The sequence below is a fragment of the Grampus griseus genome (assembly GCF_964374135.1).
Source record: "Grampus griseus genome assembly, chromosome: 3".
Lineage (NCBI taxonomy): Eukaryota > Metazoa > Chordata > Mammalia > Artiodactyla > Delphinidae > Grampus > Grampus griseus.
In genome coordinates, this window is record NC_139019.1 from 66683632 (window position 1) to 66710368 (window position 26737).

Sequence of the window (26737 nt, forward strand, 5' to 3'; positions counted from 1 at the left end):
TTCATAGGTCAGCAAGGTTAGGTTCTGGGAAACTGTATGATCTTATTAGTGCTATTTGTATATTTTTTATCTATTTTGACTCCACTCAGGATTGTTGAGACAATAAATTTGCAGCATCATTCTTATTTTGCAGTATTATCGGATTCAGAATCTATCTACAATCTTTGGCATTACTTTAAGACCTCCTGTTGACAAACACTGTGTTCTGGTCCTAGTTATGTTCCTAATCAGGTGTGCGGACTTGAGCAACCCAAGCTGCCTGTTCTTCATCTCTATAGGAAACAGATACTGCAGGCAACCAATGAACTAGGCTTTCAGCCCTACAATTCTGTCAGGGCTCATGTCCTGTCTCGCTGATGATGAGCTGGGTGATGGTGGGAAAGTCAATGAAGCTTTCATTTCCCCTGTTTGTCAAATGGAGGTAATACTCACCTACTAGAGCTGTTGTTAGGGGTAAATTACATACTGTTTACTCCGTATTGAACTTCAGTTACATTTAACAATTATTAAATGTAAACTCCCTTATCTACAAAATGAGGATTGGATTTGAACCAGAATGCTCGCCAAGATTCCTTCCAATTAAAATACTCAATAATTCAGTGAAATGTATTAAACCTTGGCCTGTGGATAACAGAAGTAAATCTAAAGAGAACTCACCCCCTTCAACTGCCACCACAGGGGAGGGTAGGTTAGTTTTGTTTCCCTAATGGCTGTACAAAGACAGCCTGGGTAGAGGGCAGGACCAGGAGTCCCTGAAGCAGGCCTAACTGGGAAGAGTACTTTTTAGAGGCAGTAGAGTCAGGGGTGACAGGCAACATATGTAATAACGGGTAAACCATGAACACCAACCAATCACAACAGTTGTTGCAACTAATCAAAAGGAAGGGCAGTTTACATGGAACTGCCACACTGGTATCTCCCAGTGAGTATGGACACTGGCAACGAGGCAGGTTGTAGGGAAAAGTTTGAGCTCTGACGACTTACTTAATGTGTAATCTTGGGTAAATAACTTAAAATTACAACTCTGGGCGTGTGCATAATAAATACTTGTATAATAAGGACCTTGTACATGAATCGGTTGTGACTCTAGTGAAAGCCAAATGAAGTAACGTCAACTAAAACACAGTAGGTACATAATAAAAGCCAAAGCCTAGTCTAGTCTTCCATTTGACCTCAGTGGGCATGAAGGGCAGATGCCAATCTTGGAACAGGATTCTGGGAAGCAAGCCATGTTGGGGCCTCTTCCCTTGCGCTTTTTATGTTGACAATGCTTGGAAACCAAGAAAGGAAGGAAATACGTTTCTAACTGCCAGCGACTCCACCAAAAATAATTTTTAAATGTTCAGCTAATCAATGCTAGTTAAATAAATATCATATAAAAAGGCATTTAAAAATAATTAATTTTATATTTTCTTAGGCTTACATGTATCACAATTCCCCAAATATGTATAATTAAAATACATTCAAGACATAATTTGGTGTAGAATCCCATCTTATATCTTATATAATTTTTGTATCTTAACAATTTTCTTCATTTTCTTATGAGAATTTTTATATCATTGTACTACCTCTAGGTTCATGTTTGCCTCATATTTTTTAAGTACTTAATTAAAAATCACCTATCAAATTCTGTTAAAATGATACTCTGGATATATAGATCTCTGTGTGAAAGGAAAAATGCTTCCAATTCTCAGCAGATGGTCCATTTATCTCAGGCAATATTAAATATAACAATATTTTAGTACTGAAATTATATAGACAACTTCTAGGATAATTTTTAACAAAGTTACAGGAGTATTAGTATAATTTCACATCAAAATTAAGAAAAAGGAACACACTCTTGGGAGAAAATTGTAATCCAGTTCATTACCACTATTAAGTTTCTTAAATGAATTGATAGACATATTTTTAAACATACTCTCCTCTAAATTAGTTTCTAATTCAGATAATTCACTCTATGAATATTTTAAAAATCTTAACCAATCACATAAAAATCATGTGAAAATATATCATTCCCAGGATTCAGGATGCCAAAGCAAGAATGGTGACAAGGAGGGAATGGCCAGGATTATGTAAGTGGGAGAGATGCTCTTGCATCACTATATTAGTTTCCTGTCGCTGCTGTGACAAATTACCACAAAGTTAATAACTTAAGACAAAATACATTTATTATCTTACTTACCATTTGAAAGAAAGAAATATAAATGGGCTTCACTAGACTAAAATTAAGGTGTTAGCATGACTACATTCCTTTCTGGAGGCTCTAGAAGAATCTGTTATCTTGCCTTTTCCAGCTGCTAGAAGCTACCCACATTCCTTGATTTGTGAGGTCCCCCTGCATCTTCAAAGCCAGCAATAGCCAGTTGAGTCTTTTTCACAATCCTCACTTCGACTCTGCCTCAATCATCACATCTCCTTCTCTGAATCTCCTGGCTCCCTCTTTCATTTTAAGAGCCCCTTGGGCCCAACAGATCACCCAGGATAATCTCCCCATCTCAAGATCCTTAATTTACTCATACCTGCAAAGTTTCTTTCTCACAGATTCAAGGGATTAGGACCTGGGAATCTTTGGGGGACCATTATTCTGCTACCACATCAGATACAGTGTTATTACTTCTTCGTCTATATTATCTTAGACCTAACTGGTCATACTTATTTTCTTCCAAGTAGTCATTATATCAATGATTCAGGAATTGAGTCTTCAAATATCATTTATTTGGCTTTTCGGACCTTGAGAGAACAATCTTTCTGATGTCAGTTCCCACTTTTAGTGGCAGCCCCACTCCCACCCCCAACCCCTGCCCCAGGACTCCCATCAGGTTCTTATCTTTCTGTGAGTAAAATGGGAAGGACAGGATCACTAGGAGCACGGGCAGAGTGTTCACCCATTTCTTTCTCTCCAGGGCTGCTGAATCAGTCATGGCAGCCACAAGGAAGCAGAATTCACATAGAAAACCCAGACTAACCACAAGAATACTCCATGAAGCCAAGGAACATTCTGCACAGGCAATAACTAGCTCTGGTATACCCTGGAACCTCATAATTTTGAGGTTTAGAGGCCGATTCCAGTGAATGCATTACAGATGGAGATTGTGTTCTGGAAATACACCTGGCCTTCTCTAACTATTTAATGCATCTTCTCTTCTCCTTAGACCCTAAGTGGGGCACTTTTCTCTAATCATGTGTAAGCCATAAGGCCACAGAAAAGTGTTCTTCATAATCACAAATATCTACAATAATGTCACGTGAGCAGGTGACACAGAAGTTGCTCTGAAGCAGCACAAGGCTCCCTTTTGAAATTGCTTTCACATATTGTGCTATAATATACTGAAGAACCTAAACAGTGGTAGTTTTTGGTCATTTGAGGTTTTACACAATTTTTAGAAGAAGTAAAACATCTCTCAGTATCAAGCCCAGTAAACTAGTTAAAAATAAAGCTGAGTTTTGGGACAGAATCTAACTGTGGCATGAAAAAGATGGTATTCATTTTATCCTGTGGCTTTAAAAACAGTTCCAAAAGGAGTTTAAGATACCATTTGAACAACTGTGGTATCATTTGGAAAAAAGGAATAAACATCCCTGGGTGATTACTTTGAAGGACAGCACTCACATAGGCATGGGAATTTGGGTTTATTAAGAACTGCCATTTTAATGTTTCTGCTGCTCTGCTCCATATGAATTAATTTTTATGGTTTTTAGCTTGTGGTTTCAGTCTAAGGTGACAAATATGATGAATAAAATTTTTATCAACCATTTGACTAAGACATTACCAGGCATGTCTGACTTTATAGCATTTCATAAAATGTGCAAGGCAGCTATACTCAACACAGCAAGAATTCGGATAAATGTCCTCTCTAGTTCCCAACTTTTGCCCGGAATTTGATCACATAAGAATTTAATTAGATAAATGATATAACACGTTGTTAATCATTTAATGTAAAAGCACAAAGGGCATTTCTAGAATATGCAATTTTCTTTCTGAAATAAATAACAAACCCGAGATTTTAAATTCCAACATTATGGCCCTCTAGTTATATGGCTCATGTATACTGAGGCTGTAATTTTAAACAGGTTGGGAGTCCCCTGAGAACTTGGAAAACTAAAAGATAAAATTGCCAGCTGCTGGTTAAATTATAAAATCCCAACAGAAAAGATTGGCTTTTCAGGATAGCAACAGTTGACATGGAACTAACAGAATGTATAATTGTATCCAAACAAAGAATGTCAGAATGCTTTGGTGGATCAACAGGATTGGGGAAAAGAGGTTATTCATCAGTTAAAACACCCAAACCTGAGAGGCAGAGGCTAACCTTGGCATTGCCCATCCAAGCACTGACCAGGAGAATGGGGGCTGCAGCACAGACTGTGGGACAGGTTTATCTCTGCTGTGGTCAGATCATCTCAGCCTCAGACCATTAAACATTCAAGTTGTTCAACTAACTCCTTTTATCTAAATCCATAATAAATAAGGAGTGAATGATCAGAAGTCTCCAGTATCTTTTTGTATCCTCAGTGATTATAATTAGCATTATGGAATTAAAAATTCATTCTGATATAACAGTTTTAAATATTATACGTACACCTGCCAGATGAATCTGTTCTCAATGCACCTACTGGATGTGTTTCTAGGACTGAAACACTGAACTATTACTACCATCTACGGCTGAACAAATACCAAGTGAAAGCAGCTCAAGGCCTGGGGGAGTTGGAGATTCACAGGGGAGCAGCTCACATGGGGCAAAATGATATAAGCTGAATTGAAAAGTAAGGGAAGGCAAGAGGAGGGTTAGTAGAGGGAAAAGGAGAGATTTTATGAGGTCAAAGAACAGGTGTTACAGGTGTAACTGTAACTTTCCAACAGTTGGGACCCTACAGAAATGTGTGAGAAAACATAGGAACAACTATTTGTACAGCCTTCTCCGAATTCAATTAATTCAGTAGGAACCCAGCTAATTTACCTAAAGACTGAAGTTTGACAAATTAAAGGCCAAGGTGTTTGAAGCCTGGGAATAGATTCACTGCCCTCAAAAACATCTCTTAATGTGAAGTGAGTAGATCAATCGAATGCCCTTTATCAGTCATTTCCTATTAAATTAGTAAAGAAGGAATAAGTAATGCCATCACCTGTGTAGGTTATAACCTCCAGAATGGTAATTATCTAAATAAGAACCTCAGTAAACACTGAAAGGAAAAAAGACCTCAGCAAATTTCAAAGTAGTGCTTGGTATACATCTGAGAAATCTTATCACAGATCCACATGACAAAAAGTAGTCTTTTAGAAGATTTTTACTTCATTTCACTGTGATCATATGTGGTATATCTAAATCATGGGAGGAGACTGGATATAATAATGGCCTCTCAAGCAGGAAGAATGCAATCCCTTTTCCAATAACTCAATCTACCGTTTAATTATCATATAAAGCAACAAAAATAATTTACTTGGGGAGTGGCTTACAGTTATATAGCAAGATTCTTCTAGAAATATTTTTTTCCTAAAATGTTCTAGGTTCCATATTAACGTATTAAATATTTTCGAATGTGCTGGAAAGGTACCAGCAATGAGTGGCTCAAAAGCATATGTCTTGCCTTTCAGTATAGCTTTGGTCCACTTTCCTAAGTCAATTCTGCAAACAAGTGGTAATAGAAAAAATAGACGATGGGTTTTGCTCAACCTGTTTCAAAGAAAATCACATTCGTTTGGACTTGGTTCAAGAGATTCAGTGAAAGCAAAAGCTTTCTGGTGATAACACTCTTCTGGAATAAGATCATCAACACATACACACACGATCTTTAAGCTTCTAAAGCAGGATGAAGCCTCTGACGATTAGGAGGCTGACTACTCTGTAAAAAGCTAGAAATAACTAAAACTACCATTATCTTTATAAATAGAAGACGCACTTACCTATCTAAGCTGGCTAAAGTGCAATCTTTATTCCTAGGAGAATAAAATGCTCACAGGTACTCTAAATTTCTCTGATTCCATTAACTACTTCCCAGTGTTTTAAAGGTTTTGTCATTTCAGCTTTTAATAGGTCTAATGCTATGAATCTCAGTTTATTTTTCTGGAAACTTGCATATTTATATACTTCAGTTTAAAAAACTTCATTATTAGAAATGCTATTTTTTTTCCAACAGCATTGTCATGTTATAACAGTATTAATAAAATGGTTTTCTGGGAATTCAATTTGTCTATCAAGTATACCCTATGTGCAAAGTGCTTCTGTAAGCACTGTGAAGCACACTGTGGTGCTGAATGATCTCCACTTTTCATACTTAATTCCTGTTTTAAAACAAGATAAAGTATGAGTAATCAATGTAAAATGCTTTATATTTTATAAAACTCTACAAAAATAAAAGGAATTAGTCCTTTTGTTAAATATGGGTCCATACAGATATATAAATGAACAATATCTTAATTGATTGGAAGAGATAAGATTGTTAATATGGCCATTGCTCTCAAGGTGATCTATGAATTCAACGCAATTTAAATCAAAATCCCAGCAGGCTTTTTTGAAGAAACTGACAAGTTAATTCTAAAATTTATATAAAAGTACAAAAGATATAGAATAAAATATATGTAGAAGAAATTACATAAATTCAACCCTTACTATATAGCTAAAGTAATCAAGGCACCCTGGTATTGGTGTAAAGATAAAGAGATTAAAGACACAATAGACACAACCAAGGCACCAAGTCAATTCAATGGAAAAATCAGTCTTTCCAACAAATGGTGCTGAAATAACTGAATCTCCCGATGGAAAAAGTAAATCTCAACCTGCACCTTGTGATACATACCAGAATTAATTTAAGAAGGATCATAAACCTAAATGTAAAAAACAGAAATATGAGATTTTTAGAGGAAAAAAAGAAGACAATATATTTGTGACATTGGGCCAGGCAAAGACCTTTCAGGACATTAGAAACACTGACTCTAAAAGAAAAATATCGATAAAATGCACTTCATCAAAATCAGTAAGTTCTACATCAAAAGACACCATTAAGAAATGAGTATCAAGCCACAGACTAGGAAAAATATTTGCAATATGTATCTGGCAAAGTACTCATATTCAGGATATACACAGAACCAGTACAAATCAGCTTTAAAATACCCAAACAACAGTAACAAAAAGTAATATTTGCAAAAGATTGGACACTTCACAAAAGATACATGAATGTCAAGAAACTCATCTGTCCTCAAATCCTTAGTCATTAAGAAACACAAATTAAAAATACAGTGAGATAGCATTTCATATCAACTAGAATAGCTACAATCAAAAGACTAATACAGTTGACCATTGAACAACAGGGGTTTAAACTGTGGGTCAGTTTTATGTGGAGGGTTAGTGACCCTAACCCCTTCATTGTTCATCAATTGTAGAACAAATTTTGGTGGTGATATGGGAACAATTGGACCCCTCATAAATAGCTGCTGGGAGAGGAAAATGAAAAAATCACTCTGGAGATCTGTGGAATAGATTTTCATCAAGTTAACATATATGTATCTATGATTCAGCAATTACATTCTTAGGTATTCATCCAAGAGAAATGAAATCATATGTCTATGGAAAAAAAACCTTCCATAAGATTTTTCAGATTACTCTTATGCATAATAGCTAAAAACAGGAAACAACCCAATTGTCTATCAACTAGAGAACAAATAAACAAATTGTGCTATATTTATATGAAATACTATTCAAGAATAAAAAGGAATGCACTCATGATATGTGCAATAACAAGGATAAATAAACTCATCATGTTGAGTGAGTGATGCCAGACTAAAATTCTCTCTCTCTTCCCCCCATACTAACAATGGTATGAAGTCCAAAAACAGACAAAGTTAATCTATGGTGACAGAAATTTTAAAAAACAGATGTTGGAGAGAGGAGGGGTAAGGATGGAATTTGGCTGGATATAGCATGGGAGAATTTTCTAGGACTATGGAAATATTCTATATCGTGTTTTAGTTAGTGATTAAATGGGCACATACAATTTTGAAAATGCATTGAATTAGACACTTAAGATTGTTATGGTGTTTTGTATATCAAAAAATTTATAGTACCATTTTGTTACTACAAATATATCAGCAATTTTCATAAACCTAAAAAACCAACAGAGACCATTCCAACATGAGACTAATAACCTAAATTGGAAGTCACAAATACTCTGGTTACACAAGAGTTTTCTGTATGTTGTTCCATAGCAGCAGTTTGAGTAACACCCTACAATAACAAGCTTATATAACAAAATGAACTTAACTTAGGATATATATAAGCCAACTTCCCAAATGAGCAGTAATGTCAAAAGAAGCAATTTTTAACTATAAACATGTATTAGTAGGTTTCCTGGAGTGGTTTCCACTTAATTTCTGGACTATCAGTTTTAAAAGCACATATCAGTAATATCTTTTTGCCTTACTACACACCTTGATTAATACTCCAACAAAAGAAACAACAGTGTTTAAGTTCCTGGAGTGCAACCAAAGTATTCATCAATTCATTTTACTTTAATTTCCTTTTGTAGGAGTCAGGGAACCAGCGAACCATCTGAATAAGCTCTAAATTGTTAAACTTTATCTTCCTCATAGTCAGTGTTTTCCTACAATTTCTAGAATCAAAAAAAAAAAAAAAACAAAGGTTGATCCAAGCTACACTGTCTGGAGTGATGGTTTACATTCCCCATATTGCCAAATGACCTAAATATTAAGTTTTCTATAATGCAGTTACTTTTTAAAATGCATACTTTCAGACTGATATACTGACATAAAAGAGCCCAAGAAGTCACTGTTAAACTTTGCATGCTTCAGCGGGCTCTGATTCTAGGCTTTGCTCCTAATAATTGCTTTCACACACAATTGATCCTGGAAGAGTTCTTTATGCCTCTTATTATCCCAAAGTCAATTGACTTATTAGTTTATAACAGATTCCCAATTAAAGTTAAACCAGCAACCTGAAACCAACAATGCTAGATTGGTTTACTGTGCAGCTGCTATCAGTAATAACATTTTAAATATTTCAGGGTACTCGAATTATGGGGAACACAAAACTAAAAAAATAATCTCTTTAAAATAATCAAGAAATGTTAACTCAAATTGATCTATACCTCTTCCCAAAGAACATACAGAAATTATTTTTAGCAGTAATTTTGCTTATATTTTTATTTTCCTATTTGTAAAGTTGACTTCTGAATACATTTTATTTTTAAAGCAATCACCAGGTGAACTCTATTACTAAAGAGGTCATTTATTAAGGTATTAAGGTATTTATTCTTCTAATTTAATATTTCCTTTACAATAAAGTATTAACTTTTTACATATATATAGTATACATTTATATTTACTGGGGGGAAATCTCAACAATGTGATTGCACTTTGGTAACAGAATCTAAGCTAATTCTTGTATTGAAAAGTATCAAGAAATTGCTAATTCAAAAATAAGTTATGGTTTATGATCCATATATAATTTTGAAATTGAGCTTTTTAGAAACAAAATAAAGCATGTTTTTCTAGAAACAATTCTATAACACTAGCTAAAATATTTTAAATGGTGTCACTGCTACTATTTTTAAGGAAATTTGTATTAAGCTATTTTTGTGGACTGGCATTGGGACAAGAAGAAGTTGAAGGTTTGGGTAGCAGGAACACAGCAAGAATGTAGCAGGAACATAGCAGGAGAGAAGATGACCCTGATTCCTTTGGAGGTGGCAATTTTGTCAGGAGGGTGAGAGGATGATTTAATGTTTTAATTCTCTGTATTTGCACGAACAAAACAATTTTCTAAGCCAGCCACTCTAGATCTCAACCTAGGGTTGAAAAAGGCAGGTGAAATCAGGGACATTTGGGGATACCAGCTATAAATATGCCCATTTTCACATGTAGGAGCTGTCTGATCACCACCAGTTAAGTTCTCATAATGCAGTGAATACCTACATATCAGATTTGTCATCATTTCTAGTGTGTTTATGTTCCTTTTCCAAACAACTGTAATCAAAAGTTTTCATGGCATCTGGATATGTTCAGTTAAACATACAAGAACAAATGAAGGGAGTATCATATAAAATATCAGGAATCATCACGACTTCTAATACTAGCTTACTCTATAAAGGAATAGAAAACAAAGCAAGAATTTGAAGCTACCACCAAACCAAACAATTTATAGGACAGTTTTCAGGTTCCAAAATCATTCCCAGTATATTGCTTCATTTTCATTTTGATCACTATAATAAGCCTAAAAGACAAATAGTGTAGAGGCTATTATCTCTATTTTTGCCAAATAAAGAAACCAAGAGATTAGAGTTTGCTCAAAGTCACAAGGCAAGTACTTGGTAGAGCCACAAATAAGTTTTTTGAGACCTAAACTAGTCCACACTGCTACAGCAGATGAAGTTATACAAACCTGTATCTACATGAGATTATGTATAAAAACAATAGTAGGATTCTGGTCCCATGATTTTCACTCCTTGATGTTATACACATTAAATATGTTATGTTACATGGCAAAAAGGACTTTGTAAATGCAATTAAGATTACTAATTAGCTGACCTCAAAACAGGTAAATAATCCTGAATCTGTGTATTACCACTGCCCCTTCATGGAGACTCTCTTATAATACTCAAAATAATGTTTTTAACTGTGACTTGACTTGGAAATAGTCCATGTATAATATATTTTCTTGATAAATCTCAACGATTTTAACCATGTAAATCTCATGTGGAATCCTGCTTGCTTTGGCCACGAGCTGATTTTAGTCATAAATGTTACTTTGAAAATAAGTACAAACTGACCTAGTAGTCTTATACCCTAAAATCATTAATGTCTATTTCTTAATTCATCTGAACAAACTGAGTCATTCTGTAGGAAACCATATAGTTCTACATTAATTCTTAAAACATGTTTGTATATCTATGTCTTGTATTTAATTTAAAAGTATTGCCTGAATGGAAAGTTTTTGTTGTTGTTGTTGTTTTTCTGGCATTTTTTTCCCCCAAAGAGGGGACAGTATAAAAGTCAATTAATTAAAATGCAAACAGAATTATTTTATTTTAAAATCTTTAGCCCAACATGAACTTAATTTTTACCCATTTAGATACATAAGAAATAACAGTTTTCTGAATACTAAGTACTGACCACAGAGATCACCAGTCATGAATAAGCAGATTAAAAAATCATGCTGTAAACTTCCCTATATACCATATTCACAGTTGAGGTCTCTAAAGCAAAATGTGAAATGAAAATAACCTAAAGTATTTTAGAAGTTTCTATTATAGCTTATAAATCAGGACACAACTCACAGTCAATATTCAGAGTAGAGAGTAAGTGCACCTAAGTGGAAAGAATATAAAGGAAGCAAAGACCTCCTGTTGAGTTAGGAGACATTGAAGGCTATTCTACTGCAGATGATACTACAGATTGTTTATGTCCCCTCAGAATCCACATGTTGAAACCTCATCCCCAATATGATGGTATTTGGAAGTAGGGTCTTTGGGTGGTGAGTAGGTCATGAGGGTGGAGGCCCCATGAGTACTGTTAGTGCCCTTACAAAAAAAGCCTCAGAGAGCTCCCTTGCCATGTTGATCACATAAGGTCACAGTGAAAACTGGCCACCTGTGACTCAGGAAGTAGGCTCTTACCAGACGCAGAATCTGCTGGCACATTTATCTTGGACTTTCTAGCCTCTAGTACTGTAGAAACAAATTTCTGTCTTTTATAATCCACCCAGTCTATGGTATTTTTATTATAGCAGCCCTAATGGATAAGACAGTTAAATACCCCCCGAAATACAAATAAAGCCAGAAACATAACCAAGATTCATTTAGCATAAATTCAAGAATTGCTAGACTTTGTTGATCAGCCAATTTGTCAGATCCATCCAGGTTCCCATCCCCTCCTTATACCATTCTCCTCGGGAATGTGTCCCAAGGTAACTGCCCCCTTTACAGTGATAGCCACAACCACAATTAAGAAAATAATAATAGATAATGTTTATTGAGGTTTATATTGTGCCAAGATCTATAAGCACATTACATGGATTATATCTTTTAATCATTACAACAGCCCTATTAGATTCCTACTGCTTTATCCATAGTCTACAAGCTAGACAAACTGCAGAAGGCTTCAGAGCTACTGACTGTTTGATCCAGGATCCAACTCCCAGTCTATCTGATTCCATTCTCTTAACAACACATTATATTAATATACCTGTAAGTTATATCTCAGTTAAAAGACTGAAGTCTTCTTGATAAATATTGCACCAAAAAGTAAAATAATAATTAAATGAGAAAAAAAATTGATTGGATAAAAATGAATTTTATCCAATCAAAAAAATGAATGGATAAACTCCATTCTTTTACCAGTTAATTTTTTATCATAATGTGTGCCAAGCATTATGCTATGGCACTGGAAAGACTAGAGTGTCATCATCATCATCATCATCATATCCATCACAGGACAAAAATATTGTTCTAAGCATTTAACCTGTATTAAATCCTCACAATAATCCTAGGAGTCAGGCTATATTATTGCTATCCTCATATATTATTTATTTATTTATTTTTGAAAGCTAAGGTTAGTCATCTATTGAAACTGAAAACTCTTGACTCTTGAGCCTGGGAGCTTTATCTTGTTTTATGTTTCCTTTTCCACTTTGTGGTTATCACACTGTATATAGATTACTGTAATATGTTTCATTTTGCATAAACATGTAACTCTTCACAAACATTTTAATGCTACATATAATGTGAATAAATTAGAAAATATTCTAATGTATTATATGATACATACTTTATTTTCTAACAGTTTTTTTTAAGTAGTGTTGGAACATACCCAACCATTTATTTGGTTGGAGAAACAAAGGGCGATCCTTGTGAACTTAATTATGATACCAAAAGCAGAATTCATAAAGGAAAATATGGATTATTTTACAAAATAAATTTGTTTTACCTTTTGCATATTAAACATAATAAATATAAAGATAAATGAAACTTGAGACAACATACTTGCAACATGTAAGTCACTTCCTTAATGTTTTTAAACAGTTAGGCTTGACATAAGCACCCTACATAAAAATGAAATCCACTCCTGAAATCCCTACCCTCTCCTTTTAACCTACAAGACAATTTCCTTAGTTTATTCTCTGTTCCACTTCATTAGAATGTAAGCTCTATGTGAGCAAGAATTTCTGTCTGTTTTGTTCACCGTCTGTAATTGCAACACCCAGAACAGTTCTTGGCATCCATCTCTACTTAATAAAATGTTGTTGAATAAATTATAAAACTAGGTGGTATGATCTACTTTATGGTTAAAAACATTACTTTGAGATATTTATTTATTGAAACAAGTCTCTAAATATAGACACCAAAGTGTTACCATTACAACTTTTCTTCAATGAGTATATACTTCAGGTTAAAAAATAATTAAAACTAAAACAAGGATGAGGAAGTAACTGTCCCTCAAAAAAAAAAAAAGCCAAGGTTTCTTTCTTGTCACATAAGATAGAGCAAAGCATTAGACTTTATCATTTTTATTCTACATAATCCTTTGCCGTTGTATTCCTTTTTTAGAAAGACATGTCATCTTCAGAGCTTTTAGACTAGAAGTTGAAATCACACAATTACTGGGGTCACAAGCATACAAATTGTTTTAGAACCACCTAGGCATTTAAGAAAGGTAGAAGTCTAGTTGCCCAAAGGGAAATAAAAAGCAGTTTGCAGTGACATAAAGACGGTCATTACACAAACAACTCTAAACAGAGCTGTTTCGGAGGCTCTTGGCTCCTGGGCAGACACAGTGCCCAGGTGCTGTCTTTTCCCCTCTGCCAAGTACATCTGGGTTCAGCAGGTGTGACTGCGTGGTGGGAGGAGGGAAAGAAGTCATGGTTGGAGGAAAGTTATCACTGGTGGTGCTCATGGGAGTGATCACCAAGGCACTGGGACAATTAGCAGATCAAAGGGCTACCTGTAGCTCCTCCACCTGACAATGAAAAACCACCAAGTGCTTTCATTTTGTTGCATATACATTTCTTGTCAACTCCTGATAATAAAATGATAGTCTGAAGCTTACTGTCTATCTTGCATATACAATTACAACTATTTTATTGTAATTTGATAATTTAAGGTAAAACCCGAATCTTGATTTTAAAGTGTTTATACATTAGACAGAGATGAAAACAAGTTGGTAATTTATTTAGTCAGCTCTTAGAGTTTGCCTCTACTTAAGTATTTATTGCTTTCTAAAAGTGTATCACTTGTGCCATAAATCACACGTCAATGCATCAGTGCAAGTAGATAAGAATTTATTAAATTAGTTAATAGGTCTATTAAAGGAACATATTTTTTGTTTTAACCAGAGAAAGATTTATACACCAGCAGAGTTGTTTTCATTCATGTTTTCCACTCCTTCATGCATGCAAAAACTCAGCCAACAAATACTGAATGCCTACTGTGTACAAGGCATCATGTTTGGAGCTGGATATATCCATTAGGGAATAAAACAGATGTTCTTCCAGCCCCCATGGAGCTTGCAAGAATACATTACAAACAAGAGAGAAAATAAGATAATAAGCAAGTGATTATATAAATGTGATTTTAGAAAAATGCGTAATTTCAAAAAAGAACAGTAATAGAAGCTAGTGACAGGGGTATATTGTTTGTATCTATGTGTATGTTGATGCCTCAGTACTTGGAGAAGGTGATCACAAAGATTCTCTGAGGTTTTGCAGTTTAAGCTGAGGAATGATCTGGGAGCAGAAAATGGCAACATATAGAAGGAGGTAGCTATAAATAAATAAAGAAATAGGAAAAATACAGAAATAGAGACAGATGATGGTTTCAAGAAGATAGTGAATACTTCAAAGGCCCCAAAAGAAATAAATATGCAAAAAAGGTAAGGATAAGAATTTGTACATCGTATTGTTATTTCGCTGATATGTACATGATATTAAAATAGCAATAAGTAGCAGAATAACAATTTACAGTGAAGAAATCAGGTTATTCTGAGATTCTGTGGGCAGAGAATACATCATACAGCAGTAATGGTCATCATTCTGAATGCAGAATGAAGAAAAATATAAAGTAAAACTCCAGTGAAGGTTAATGTAAAACAAAATCATGAAATAAAAATGACATAGATAAGTATTACTTGGAAAAAGGTGGTCTGATAGAAAAAATTAACCAGCAAATCAATAGATTAAAAATTAAGATTGTATTTGCAAAATTAAAAAGTACAGACTAATGTGTGTGGTGTTATTTTAGGGAAGCACATCCATGGAATTCCCTGTTGAGGTTTTGGCAAGCCTGTTGCATAAATATGTAGGCTACTTGGACAGATTCCAAATGACACAACTAAAATGATGAAAGGAATGGCTTACAAGGACAGATTAAAGGAAAAATATGTACAAATTTAGCATCTCAGAAACTAAAGAAGAAACATTATGGTTTACAAATATTTGAAACATGTAAATTGAGGAAAAAGAATTCTTTGTGTACAAGGTTGCATAATTACGAGCATATTAAAAAGGAAAAAAAACCCACAAAACTTTCCCTAGTGATAATGTTGTTTTCCAGTAAGAACCATTTGGACAAATAATCCAAGATGGGCAAGGATTAAGGCCACCAAGCAGATATAGACATTCCCAGTAACCTAAACTCTGCAGACCTCAAAATACATAGAGGCCTATCTGAATAGGACAAAGTAGGACATCTTCCCATTACCCAGCTATGCTTTAAATTTAGAAGGGATCTTTCCTCGGATTTAAGGCTTTTCTCTGCAATTGTGCTAAAGTGAAAAGAGTCCTGGACTTGGGTCTACAAAATCTAGTTTTGAGTGTTTATCACTGGGAATAGAATTATTCTGTCTATAGCTTCATCTGTCAATGGGGATAATAATAATCCACTAGGTTTTTGTGAGGTTTAAAAGAGCTGTTGCATAGGAAAACATATTTTATGTGCTTGAAAGCATCGCTCTTAGTGAATATATCAATTATCATAATGAGCTCAATGTGTCAAAAGGTGTAGGATGAAGACTGCCAAAGTGCATGATGCCTGGGACTAGGCTATTACCTCTGTCTTCCTGCTCTAGAGAAAATCAGCTCTCCTCTGATTACTGTCTACCCTGCAGCTCTCTTAATTGGTTACCGTTTTCTCTCCCATAGCTTATAGAGATGTGGCAGGAGTCCCTCTTGTTCCTCAGTGCAACTTCCTGAATATTCTCTCCTTCCGCTCAAAAAAAAAAAAAACAACAGCAAAAAAACCCTCCCCAGTTTTAATTTCATGCCATAGATCTCTATTCCCCAATACTACCCCCCTATTATAGTTATTTCTTCATCTCTGTACCTCTCTCACTCCTTAAAGATTTCTGTTCCTGGTTCACTATCATTCGCTCCAACATTTCTCTTGGTATAATTTTTTGGGGAATTTCAATACCCACATAAATATTTTTTCCATGTGTTTTGACTTACCTCTTCCAATGATCTTGTCTTCTACCCTCCTTCAACCATAACTTACTCCCAAATTTATAATTATCAGTATCTGTAATTATAGTCTAATTACCGCAATGCCCCCATCACCTTACTCCTCATACCATCACTTTCTTTCTTGCTCATTCCCTTTTGGACCCACAACTCAACCTTTCAAATTCACCAGGGTTTCCAGTGGATCCTATTACTTCTTGACAGAAATCCAGTTTTCTCATGGCCAGTGAGGGGAAAGGGACGGTGGAAATTACCTTAGTTTGAGATTTAAAGAAGCAAAAATAATGAAAGCACGTGGGCTGAAAAATTCAAAAATGGTTGAATACATCTTGAAATGGATAACCACAAAGACCAGGTTGGTAAAGAAGAGAGATAAGAAGAACTGAAAATTAGAGCAATGACAAGAGTGGGTTTACTGGGAATGAAGGGCAAGGAGAGGTAGAAAGACAGAAAATTCTGGCAAGAAATGGGAAGTCTGAGAAATTTAAAGTACTAGTAAATGAGCAAATCATGCGATGAGAAAGTCTAATGAACAGCATTGCCAGTAGGTACCTAAGAATGGAGCTGGGAATCATTTGTGTTGGGAACTTCCAGGAAGTTTAACACCAGAATATTAAAAGGGTCACAAGTTTTTAAGGGAACAAATAATAGAGAAGAAACAAGGTTCTGAAGCCTTTGAGGAAGTTCAGGATGTTGTGATGGTTAGTAATTGGCTCCAGAGAGGAAAGGAGATGTTATAGGCTGATGGCAGGAAAGTGTGAATGTTGTACTAAGAGGCAGTTAGAATAGTTTCCGAAAAAGCAAGTGGTACACCAACTCCTTCTTCTCATCTTGTGGGTCCAAGAACTGAGAAAAAAGCACCAACTATAACTACCTAAAGCAAAGTGGTATAGCAGAAAAGAGTAAAAGATAAGCTGGAATCACAGTCAAGTTCAAACTCTGTCACTGGTTGCTTGAATTATAGGACATGTTGAATTATAATTGATGTGACTTTTTCAAACCTCAGGTTCCTTATCTGTTAAATGAGATTAAGAATGCCTTTTCTGCTTATGCTTCCTAGAAGAGACATGGGAAATGCTGAAGAAATTTTAACTATTGTTTTTATTATTATTATTTTAGGGGAATAAATATAATAAAGCATGTAGAGGTCCATTTCAACTATAAAATACCATACAGATGTACAGAAGAAGATATTAACAAGGTGATCTCATATGATGGAATTTTCATTATTTTGTAAAATACTTAATGTTAATCCAATTCTAGTTTTAAAAAATAAATATCTTGGTTAAATAACTCTTAAAAGAAACCAGAAGATATAATTTTCTAGCTGATACGGTTTGAGACCATCTGGTGCTTTTGTTTGGCTCAAATTTCTTAATGGGGTTACACAGAAATAAAATTAAATGAGGATGGAATGTAAAGCAAATAAAATGCCTTCATCAAACTAGCAGAAATAAAAACCTAGTTAACCTTTAAAATCACTATGTCCTACATTATGTATCTGTTAACCTTTAAAATCACTTTTTCCTACATAACGTATCTGAAAATTATAAAGTATGCTCTTACATATCATACTGAATAATAGTGAAGCAATGGAATCCTAGAAAACCAAAATAAATTATAAAAATCATGTTGAAATAAAATTGAATGGCAACGTTTTGAATCCCTTCCCGAGTACTCCTCTTCTTTTTCCTGTCTTCACTATTCATACTAGTGATGCATTTTTCTGAAAGACACATTAACTCTTTCTGACCAAACAGAGCATACTCCACTCTTTATTTCTGAATGTGAAAAGAAAAGATGTATTGACACTTTACCAAATTAAATTTGAAAATTTTAAAAATTTTGTCCCAAGAAAATAAATATAATTTACCCCTTCCAAAATATCTACTTGTTAAATAGAAATTGGATATGATGTGTGTGTTTTACAAATAAGAAAATCATTTAACTAAATATGTCCATGACATACAGGATGTGTCACTCACTGAAATACAGCATAGTTCAGTAGTTAAGAGAGCAGGCTCTAGATTTAAACTGGATCCTATTTCTAACAAGCTACTTAGTAGATTATTTATTTGGGAGAGTACTTAACCTCTCTGTATCTCTTTTCTCATTCATATGTAAATAATAATAGTACCTGCCTCATAGAATCAGAGTGAGAATCAAAGATGGTACTTAGAACAGGGGAACACATAACATGCACTAAATAAATACTATACTTACTAACTATACTTAAGAAAGACATCCTAATGAATGCTCCTTGTTAAGTTATCTAGCAAGATGCTTAAATAGACATGGTGGCACTCCCCAAATAAAGAGAAGAAAGGAAAAAACAAACTGATGTCTGAAAAATTATTGTTTCTAGATCAAAATTAAAGTTAGCTGGAAATGTTAGAACCTTGTATCTAACAAAGAAATTGATCACTCAGAGGTAGTTTTTCTTTTAACTGAAGATGCACAGCAAACACAGCACTTCTTGTCATGCCTGCATGTTAATATTATGTGTTTAGCAATGCTCTTGCAGGAGTATTGAGAAATATTTTCAAAGTAGTTCACTCTATAACATATATTGTAAAAAAAAAAAAAAAGTTAATATAACAAGGCGAGAAACAAAGCTTTTAAATTTCCTGGGACTACTTTGGACTTATCTTTTATAACATACTGCTGTTTAAAATATGTGGGTATCTCTCACAGAACACTGACGGGGGTGGGGGCGGGGAGTGGATAGCTCCATTCATTTGGATATATATTGAGTGTTTCGGTTTTGTTGTTGCTGTTGCATAGTTGTGTTGTTTGTTTTGCCTTGCACTGCTCTAAGCCCTGGCTCTGTAGGAAGTACAACATATGACACAAGAATTTATAAATAAATATGAAAGCATTTTGAATGGTAATTTGCATTTTGTTTGCCTATAGACAATTTCAAAATGGTGTTGACAATACAAAAGGTAAACTATAGAAAGAAAAAAGATGAATAAACAAACAGGAAAAAGTGTGTGGATAAAATTAGAGTTCAATTAGCATTTGGAGCCAAACATGTGAGGGGAGAAGGGTATCGGAGATGTAAGCAAAGATAAGACTGATGCCTATAATTGGGAGACTGCTCTATGCTACTGGGAGGGATTCACCAATTTATTTCAAATAAGAATATTCTCCAATGTTCCCACTTGACTGTCCCAGTCTTTTCTGCCCAAGGGTCATGAGCCCGTTTGACCTGGGCTGTCTTCATATGATCTCCAGTAGCAGTAAAAAGTAAATGGTCATCCTGACCTCAGTACAAGAAGAGACTTAAGAGGAATATTGTGCATTCCCAAAATAAATGTCTTCATCAAATACCAAGCATAAAAAAGAATGCATGGTGTCCTAACCCATTCAGAGACCGCTTTCAATCATGCACAAAATCATTTAACAAAAAGAGATTAAAACCTTGGCCTTTCCGTCTGTGGGCTGTTATTACTATATTAAATTAGTTTTAAAGAGACTGATCAGTTTGATACAGACCTGTTTTAGAAAACAGAAAAAAGTAAAGCTTAGATCTAGAGTCAATTTTCTTTCTCCATAGTAACAATCACATTCAAAAGTGCTTTAGTACTCAAAAAGCCTTCACTTAAATTCTTGAACTTAAATCCTCCATTCTACTTCATGCACTATTAAATCTTCTGTTGAACAAATCCTACCCAGCTTCTATCAGCATAATAATGCATATTTTAAAACAAAATAGTAGTACATTTTCTTCTAAAATATTACCAAATAATTGCAGGGCATCTTATCTGCATTCTGAGATCTATTCCTTTTCTACAAAATTGAGTCCTCTGTTTTGTAATTTGTACCTTCATTTATTACTTTAGGAGGAAAATCAATAAAAAATGTATAACAACATATTATCTGAAATGATGGGAAAATAAAGTTTCAAACAAGCACATTCTTCAGATATGTCTCTTTCACCTTTAAACAGGTTTTTCAAGCTTAAACATTTTGGACAAAATCTCTTCAATAATGCACATATTTCACTGCCTTTGTATCCCCCAAATGTTGAACATATTGCAGTGAGTCTCTGTCTAGGATGCAAGATCAATACTGGTATCAAATACAAGCATAATCTCTCACAGGGTAACGCCTTTTGGCCTTTAAACATAGCCCCTCTCCCACCCCAAACAAATGTTTTTTTCTAGTTTTTTACACTGTAAGGTAGCTCTGCTTTTACATATACTTTTTCAATCTCCTCTTTGTCTAACAGCTGCCAGGCTTTATTGCTCTGATTAAGTCTGACCTATTACCTCATATGTCTTTAATTTTTTGAATTCAGTTTATAGAGAGCCCAGGAACTTAAAAACCAAGAGAAATAGACTTTTCTATATGATTTAAGGCTGAAATGCATTATCTATTTTAGGTGGTCAGGAGTTTTTGATGTTTTCTCCTAGGTTCTCAGCTCTGTGCTACAGGCAAAGCAAGATACTTCTCTACAAGTGGGGTGGATATAAGTTATTGCCCAGTTGATAGTTTTAGGCAGGATACTGTGATCATATCAAGGTGTAAAATCCTGAGTTGCTCCATAATTCAGATCCTAATTTATTTCTGTTTATGTTTTAAACCTCAGGATTTAGTAGTAGAGGCTTTAGATTGTCATTTGTTTTTCCTCACAAGAAAGCAAATTGCAAATGCCACAGTGTTTTGGAGATTTGCAACCTTTTAATAATGATGACAGAATTTTATAGTGGATGCTGTGCCCTAGTTGCTATCCAGCAAGGAAATGTTGGGAGGGGGGTTATTTAAGGAGGACTGTGACACAGAAAGGATACCACTGGAGACAGACTGCTTGACACGATATCAGCGACTTTATAAAAAACAGAGAGAACGTGTAGAAATGGTGTAACGGTGAATCTGTAACACTGTTTTAAGGGCTATATCAGCAGATGCTAGAACTAACTTTTGAGGAATGGTTCTCAGTTAAGGATCAATTAGAAACAAATAATGTCAAGTCACTGAAAGCTATTGAAACACAATAGGCACGTATATAAGGAATAATAACTGGCTTAAATGGGTAATGACAAAACTTTATCATGTCATTTAGTCTCTTTTGGCCAGTGACTTAAGTTAGAAACTTACAAGTTTTAGGAACCATACACTTTATCACTGTGACAGAAAAGGATAAGCTGTAATCTCTTCCAGTACTTTAGATCTATACACGTAAATAGTTGAATATACATCCATGTAAATCAATATAACAAGTACTTACTTCTATGTATAAAATTTACAGCTGGTATGGAGAGTAAGCTTAAAAGTATGCCAAACATTTCAGTAATAACTGTTTTACTACAAGCTCCTCATAGCTCTATGTGCATTTCCTTGGAAGTTACTCAGGAACCCCCTGAGAAATAATGGCTCAACCTAGGCATATAGTTATTTGTGTGTGGCAGTTAGAGCAACTCTGCTTCCAAGTTAAAATCCTGTGGTACAAGCAGCACGTCCTTACAACTCACCCTCCCTCTCTTTCTCAGGGGAGCACTGAAAACTTTAATAATATCAGTTTCACAGAGAGTAGAAAGTCGCTTTATGTGGATTTGCAGATTAACATTTACTACTTTACTTCCCCCGCCCACCACCCAACATCTTTCCTTTAAAAGATCTCCATTGATTATCCTGACACCTGCTGGCAAGGGCATAGTCGATGATCCTAGTCCACTTTTCCCCTCAACAATTCCCCCAAAGCAAAGACTGTTTAGAGGTATTTTCAGTAACAATTAAGTGGTAATTCATTCAGTGTAAGTATTTATAGTACTTAATTTTTAGCATTATCACACAACCATGAGAAAAATTTCAATAATCCATTTCACGTAGCCAACAACTTAAGTCTTTATATATAACTACATGTTTGCTTTGATTAACCAAAAGATATTGTAATCATTATATGGGCTGTGATTTAAAAAACAAAAACATGCTAGACATCTTCCTTAAAAGACAGGTAAGAATTAAGTAATAGGAATGGCTTGGCTTTGGTTTTCTACTATTTTTTTTTCATCATAATAACAACAGTTTGCAAACTACTTAGGAAATAAACTCAAACTCATATAAACTCATAGGAGTAAACTGATTAGCCTGAGAGAAGCTATACCATTACTTACATATTTGCAAAATTTGCTGTTTGTTTCTCAGTACCCAAGTGTTCTGATTTACTCTGATTTGCACTGAGTTCTGAAACCCACACTGTTTTTCGTGGGTTTATTTGGCAAGGAATATAATGAATCTACTACATCATAAATGATACTCAAATCTATTGGTGCCTGCAAGTATGTTCAGTAAACAACAAATACAGGCCATCCCATTATTCAAAACCCTTCAAAAGATGAAAAGTTTTAAAAATAAATTACCTAATTAAAATTTTTATCTTAATATCAGTGAAATTAAGAGTGTGGACTACTAATTTAGAGTCTAAAAACTGTCAAACTTATACTTTGTAATGGTTTTGAGCAACCAAGCTTTTTTAGTCTAGTCATGTATATGGTATCCTCATTTTGTGAGAAGGAAAAATCGTATGTATCTAACAAGAAAGGAAAATTTTATGAAAATATTTATTAAAAATACCCTACATCCTGAATACATGTTTTATATAAACACTGATCTTAAGATATTTGAGAAAAATACAAGAGAGTTTTAATTTAGAGAAGAGTTCAGAAGTAAAATACATTTGCCTGGTTTTGAAGATCTTTGTAAATTCAAGACTGCAGAGGGGAGAACAGACCATTTCAATTTTTGTAACCCTTAATTTGTATTATTATAAATGTTTTCCCCAAACAATATAAATTTAAAACAAAAATACATTTCAATTCTAAGAAAATATTTCAAAAATAATTAGAAAAAACTTTTTTAGGACCAGAAGGGAAAAAATGTGTTTTGTCTCATAACAGTGGTCAGGGCTTTCTTTGCATTAGTGTCAAACTGTACCAGCAGGATATTTTATCTTCAATTACTTATTATTTTTAATTCAGTATTTCCAAATTATTTTTTTAATGTTTCACCTGGAATCTGCAGCTGGCATTGATTTTTAAAGTATAAAATTAATGATCATGTAAATCAAGTAATGAAGACACAAATGTGTAATAATTTTTTTAAAGTACAGTAGCCTGTCATTTCAGCATCAATATTGCTATACTAATCATAGAAGCATGGGTGTTTTACCTTGAGTGAGACTGTTCAGGTACTAACTGATCCCCATGTAGAATTAACTAAAAATCACCATTGATTAAAACAGGAAATGTGAATGCCAATGATTCATAGTATTTAGGACATGTCTAGACATTTTTAAACAGTGCCATTTGCTTAAAGACTTCAGACACAAACTGCAAGCACAGGGACAGATTGCATAAGATGTCACGTGCTTGCTGCAACTGTATGCATGTAATTGGATTTTTTAGAGCAACCCATAACAATGAATAATTTAAGAGTTAATGAAATATTCAATCTGACTGATCCACTGGTTTAATTTTAAAATAAAAACGACTAAGAAAAGGAATTACATGTCCTTATCAAATCCCAGTCATTAATATGCGTAAATTGCAACCCACACGGGGAAACACCAATTTATAAAACGTATACATTAGACAAATGATATCTGGGGAGGTGGGGTGGGAGAGGTGCAAGGTAAATTCTCATCGTTAACACTGGCCTCAGTAAGTTTGCTCAAAGTTTAATTGTTTGGAGATGTCACGCAAGCTGTACTCTGCCTTTCTGCAGAGCTGAGGGAGAATAAATTAGAAAGGTGCAAGTTTAACAAAAAGAGCTCGTGGAAAATGGTCCATTTCTTTCCTATCCCTCTCCTCACAGGCCGTCTGGACAAAAAGAGAAATCTACGGAAGAATGTGGAGTACACACTGCCCAGCATTGTCTAGGAGACGGAAAGAGAGCCCAGGCAACACACCAAGAGTAAGCTGTGTCCTGGGCGTGTGTATCTTTGGACAGCAGAGCTTCCGGCTGCAGCGAGACGGGACTCACCGCGCCCGAGGGCTCCAGCAACCAGACCTAGGGAGGCTAGCGCGGCACACAGGTTAGATATACTTTCTCCTCCTCCACCTGCGCCGCCCTCCGCCTGGGTGCCAGGAGTGATGATGGAGGCGATGGTGTCAAGGAGTAGGTGCCTGTGAGTGGGTGAGTGTGTGTTTTCGGTTTGGGGTGGGAACGGAGGCGGAGAAAGGAGGAGGGGAGGGGAATGCCTGCCGTTCTCCCTCTCCTTTCCTGCTGAGGGATCAAAGTGCAGAAGGAATCCAGACGGGGAATGAAAGAAAGGAGAAATATCGGTAGTGGAAGCACTGTCTTTTTCGTATAGCTGGGGCAGTCCGCAGTGCAACTACAGAGCCATTACCATTCCTTAACCTTCAGTGGAGTGGCTGGCTGCCTGTCTGATAACTGGAAGGGCACATAGTAAACGCGGGCGAGGCACACACCTACTCGCAAGGGGAAATAGCCACATTCTGGGGGAGGGAGGGAGGCCGAGGAAAGGTGAGGCCTGGATAGCTACTGATAGGGCACCGAGGGCATCTGGCCAGGAACACCCGGCTTCTTAGGCAAATAGTAGCCCAAGAGTTCACAATTTTCCTGTGAAACAAATAGACGGATGGGTGCGTGGATGAATGGTGTAAAGTATTCATTCAGCGTCTAATCTCAAATGGATTTGAGTCAATGCATTTTTTAATCCAGCCACATTTTTTAAGAGGCATAGCATTTTAAACCCTGTAGTGCACTCAGCTCTCCACTTGAAGCAGCCTGCGGAGGGTTTCATTACCCACTGAACGCATAGAAGGAGCCGCCTGTATATGTGGGCGCAGAAGGGACTCGGGTCCGCCTCGAGCAACCTACCCAGAGTCCCTGCAGCTCCCCCTGCCCTTTCCAGGCGCCAACTTCAACGCCAACGCGAGCTTAGATGCAACCAAGACCAAGGCTTGTATTGACAGGCCATCCTTCCCAGGGACCTGGAAGCCAACTACGCAACCCAGCAGGAGACTCTTCAAAGTCCTGTGTTTTGGGGTTTTTGTTTTTTTTTTTTAACAGACTGGTTTATTTCATGCAATTCATGAAAACCACCGCCAGACCACCTCTTACAACTTTTCCGCTCTTGGGCGGGGGCGCCAGGGTTGTCTCGCAACGCAAGATTCCCTATTACCAAGAGTTAGGCTCCTACCAGGAGGGTATGCTGAGCAAAGCTTGAGGCCCTTTGGGCTACAGGAAGGGCGGGTTCCTGGGTTTTTTCTGCTATTGGTGCTGCGCCTCCAGGATGGGGAGATGGGAGAAAGCCAAACTGACTTATCAGACCCGTCTCCACCGCACCCATCGCCCAAACTCCCAGCACCGGGTTCGGATTTGCAAACTGCTTGGCGTGGGCCGGGCACCAGAGCACAGCACCCTGGAGGCGGACGGCCCTAAGGCACTCTTCCCCTTTCCACTCCTCCACTCCCGGGGCACGCTCGCTTCCCTCGCTCCCCAGCGAAAGCCCCGTCTGGAGCCGGCATCACCCACACTGCCCAGGGAGGGTTCGCGTGGCTACCCGGGGGCCAAGTAAGCCGTGGAAGATCTGTTTTCCCTCCCGCCTCCCCTGCATCCCCGTCCTTCCTCGATCTCATCTGGGTACCCCACACCCTCTTCCCGGCTCAGCCCCGCATACTCCTCTCTGACTTTGCGAGCACTTTTCCTGGGCACGCAGGGCAGGGCGCAGCCTCCTCTGTGCCGCCCACGGCGCTCGCCACCCCGGGAGCGCCCGGGGTACCTCCTCCAGCCCCCTGCGCAGCGTTTCCCAGGGGACTCTCTGCCTGTCCCGCAACCGGCGCCCGGGGCCGTCGCCTCACCTTTGCAGAACTGAGGGACACCAAGGCTGAGCCCAACCAGGAGCCAAGCAGCCACCGAGCGCTTCATGATCCGTCTCTCGGACGTGACCCCGCTGGTCAGGGGTCCTAGTGGAGGGTAGTGTCGCCGAGGCTGCACCGCAGGGCAGCGGCAGACCCCGCCCCGACAGAGGATTCAAGAAGATGTCTTTTTCCTGCAGCGTCTCCTTAAACAAATTCTTGGAGAGAGCAAGAAAGAGTGGCGACCAAAGAGAGGAATCTTTCTTCCCCTTTTGCCTGCGCTCCGGGGCGCTGGGAGGTGGGCGAGCTCCGGGGAGTCGCCAGCGGGCTCAGCCTCCTCTGCGGGTGGGTCCCAGGCGAGGCGCGGCGGGCGGGGCCGGGCGCCGGCGGCGGCTCGGGGTCACCCGCGCTGGCGGACCCGCAGACCGTGTGCTCTGCTCGCGCCGCCGC

At 36.8% G+C, this 26737-nt stretch overlaps 1 protein-coding gene across 2 annotated transcripts in view; it reads right to left on the reverse strand.

Moving 5' to 3' along the window:
• Positions 1 to 26357, reverse strand: part of EDIL3 (EGF like repeats and discoidin domains 3) — a gene marked incomplete at both ends in the record, with an annotated part of 427613 nt that extends 401256 nt beyond the window's left edge. For both annotated transcript variants that reach the window (XM_082652203.1, XM_082652202.1), the window contains one exon: positions 26291 to 26357. In XM_082652203.1, coding sequence (XP_082508329.1) covers positions 26291 to 26357 — 67 coding nt within the window. The remainder of the gene's footprint in view (positions 1 to 26290) is intronic.
• Between the last annotated feature and the right edge of the window lie 380 nt (positions 26358 to 26737).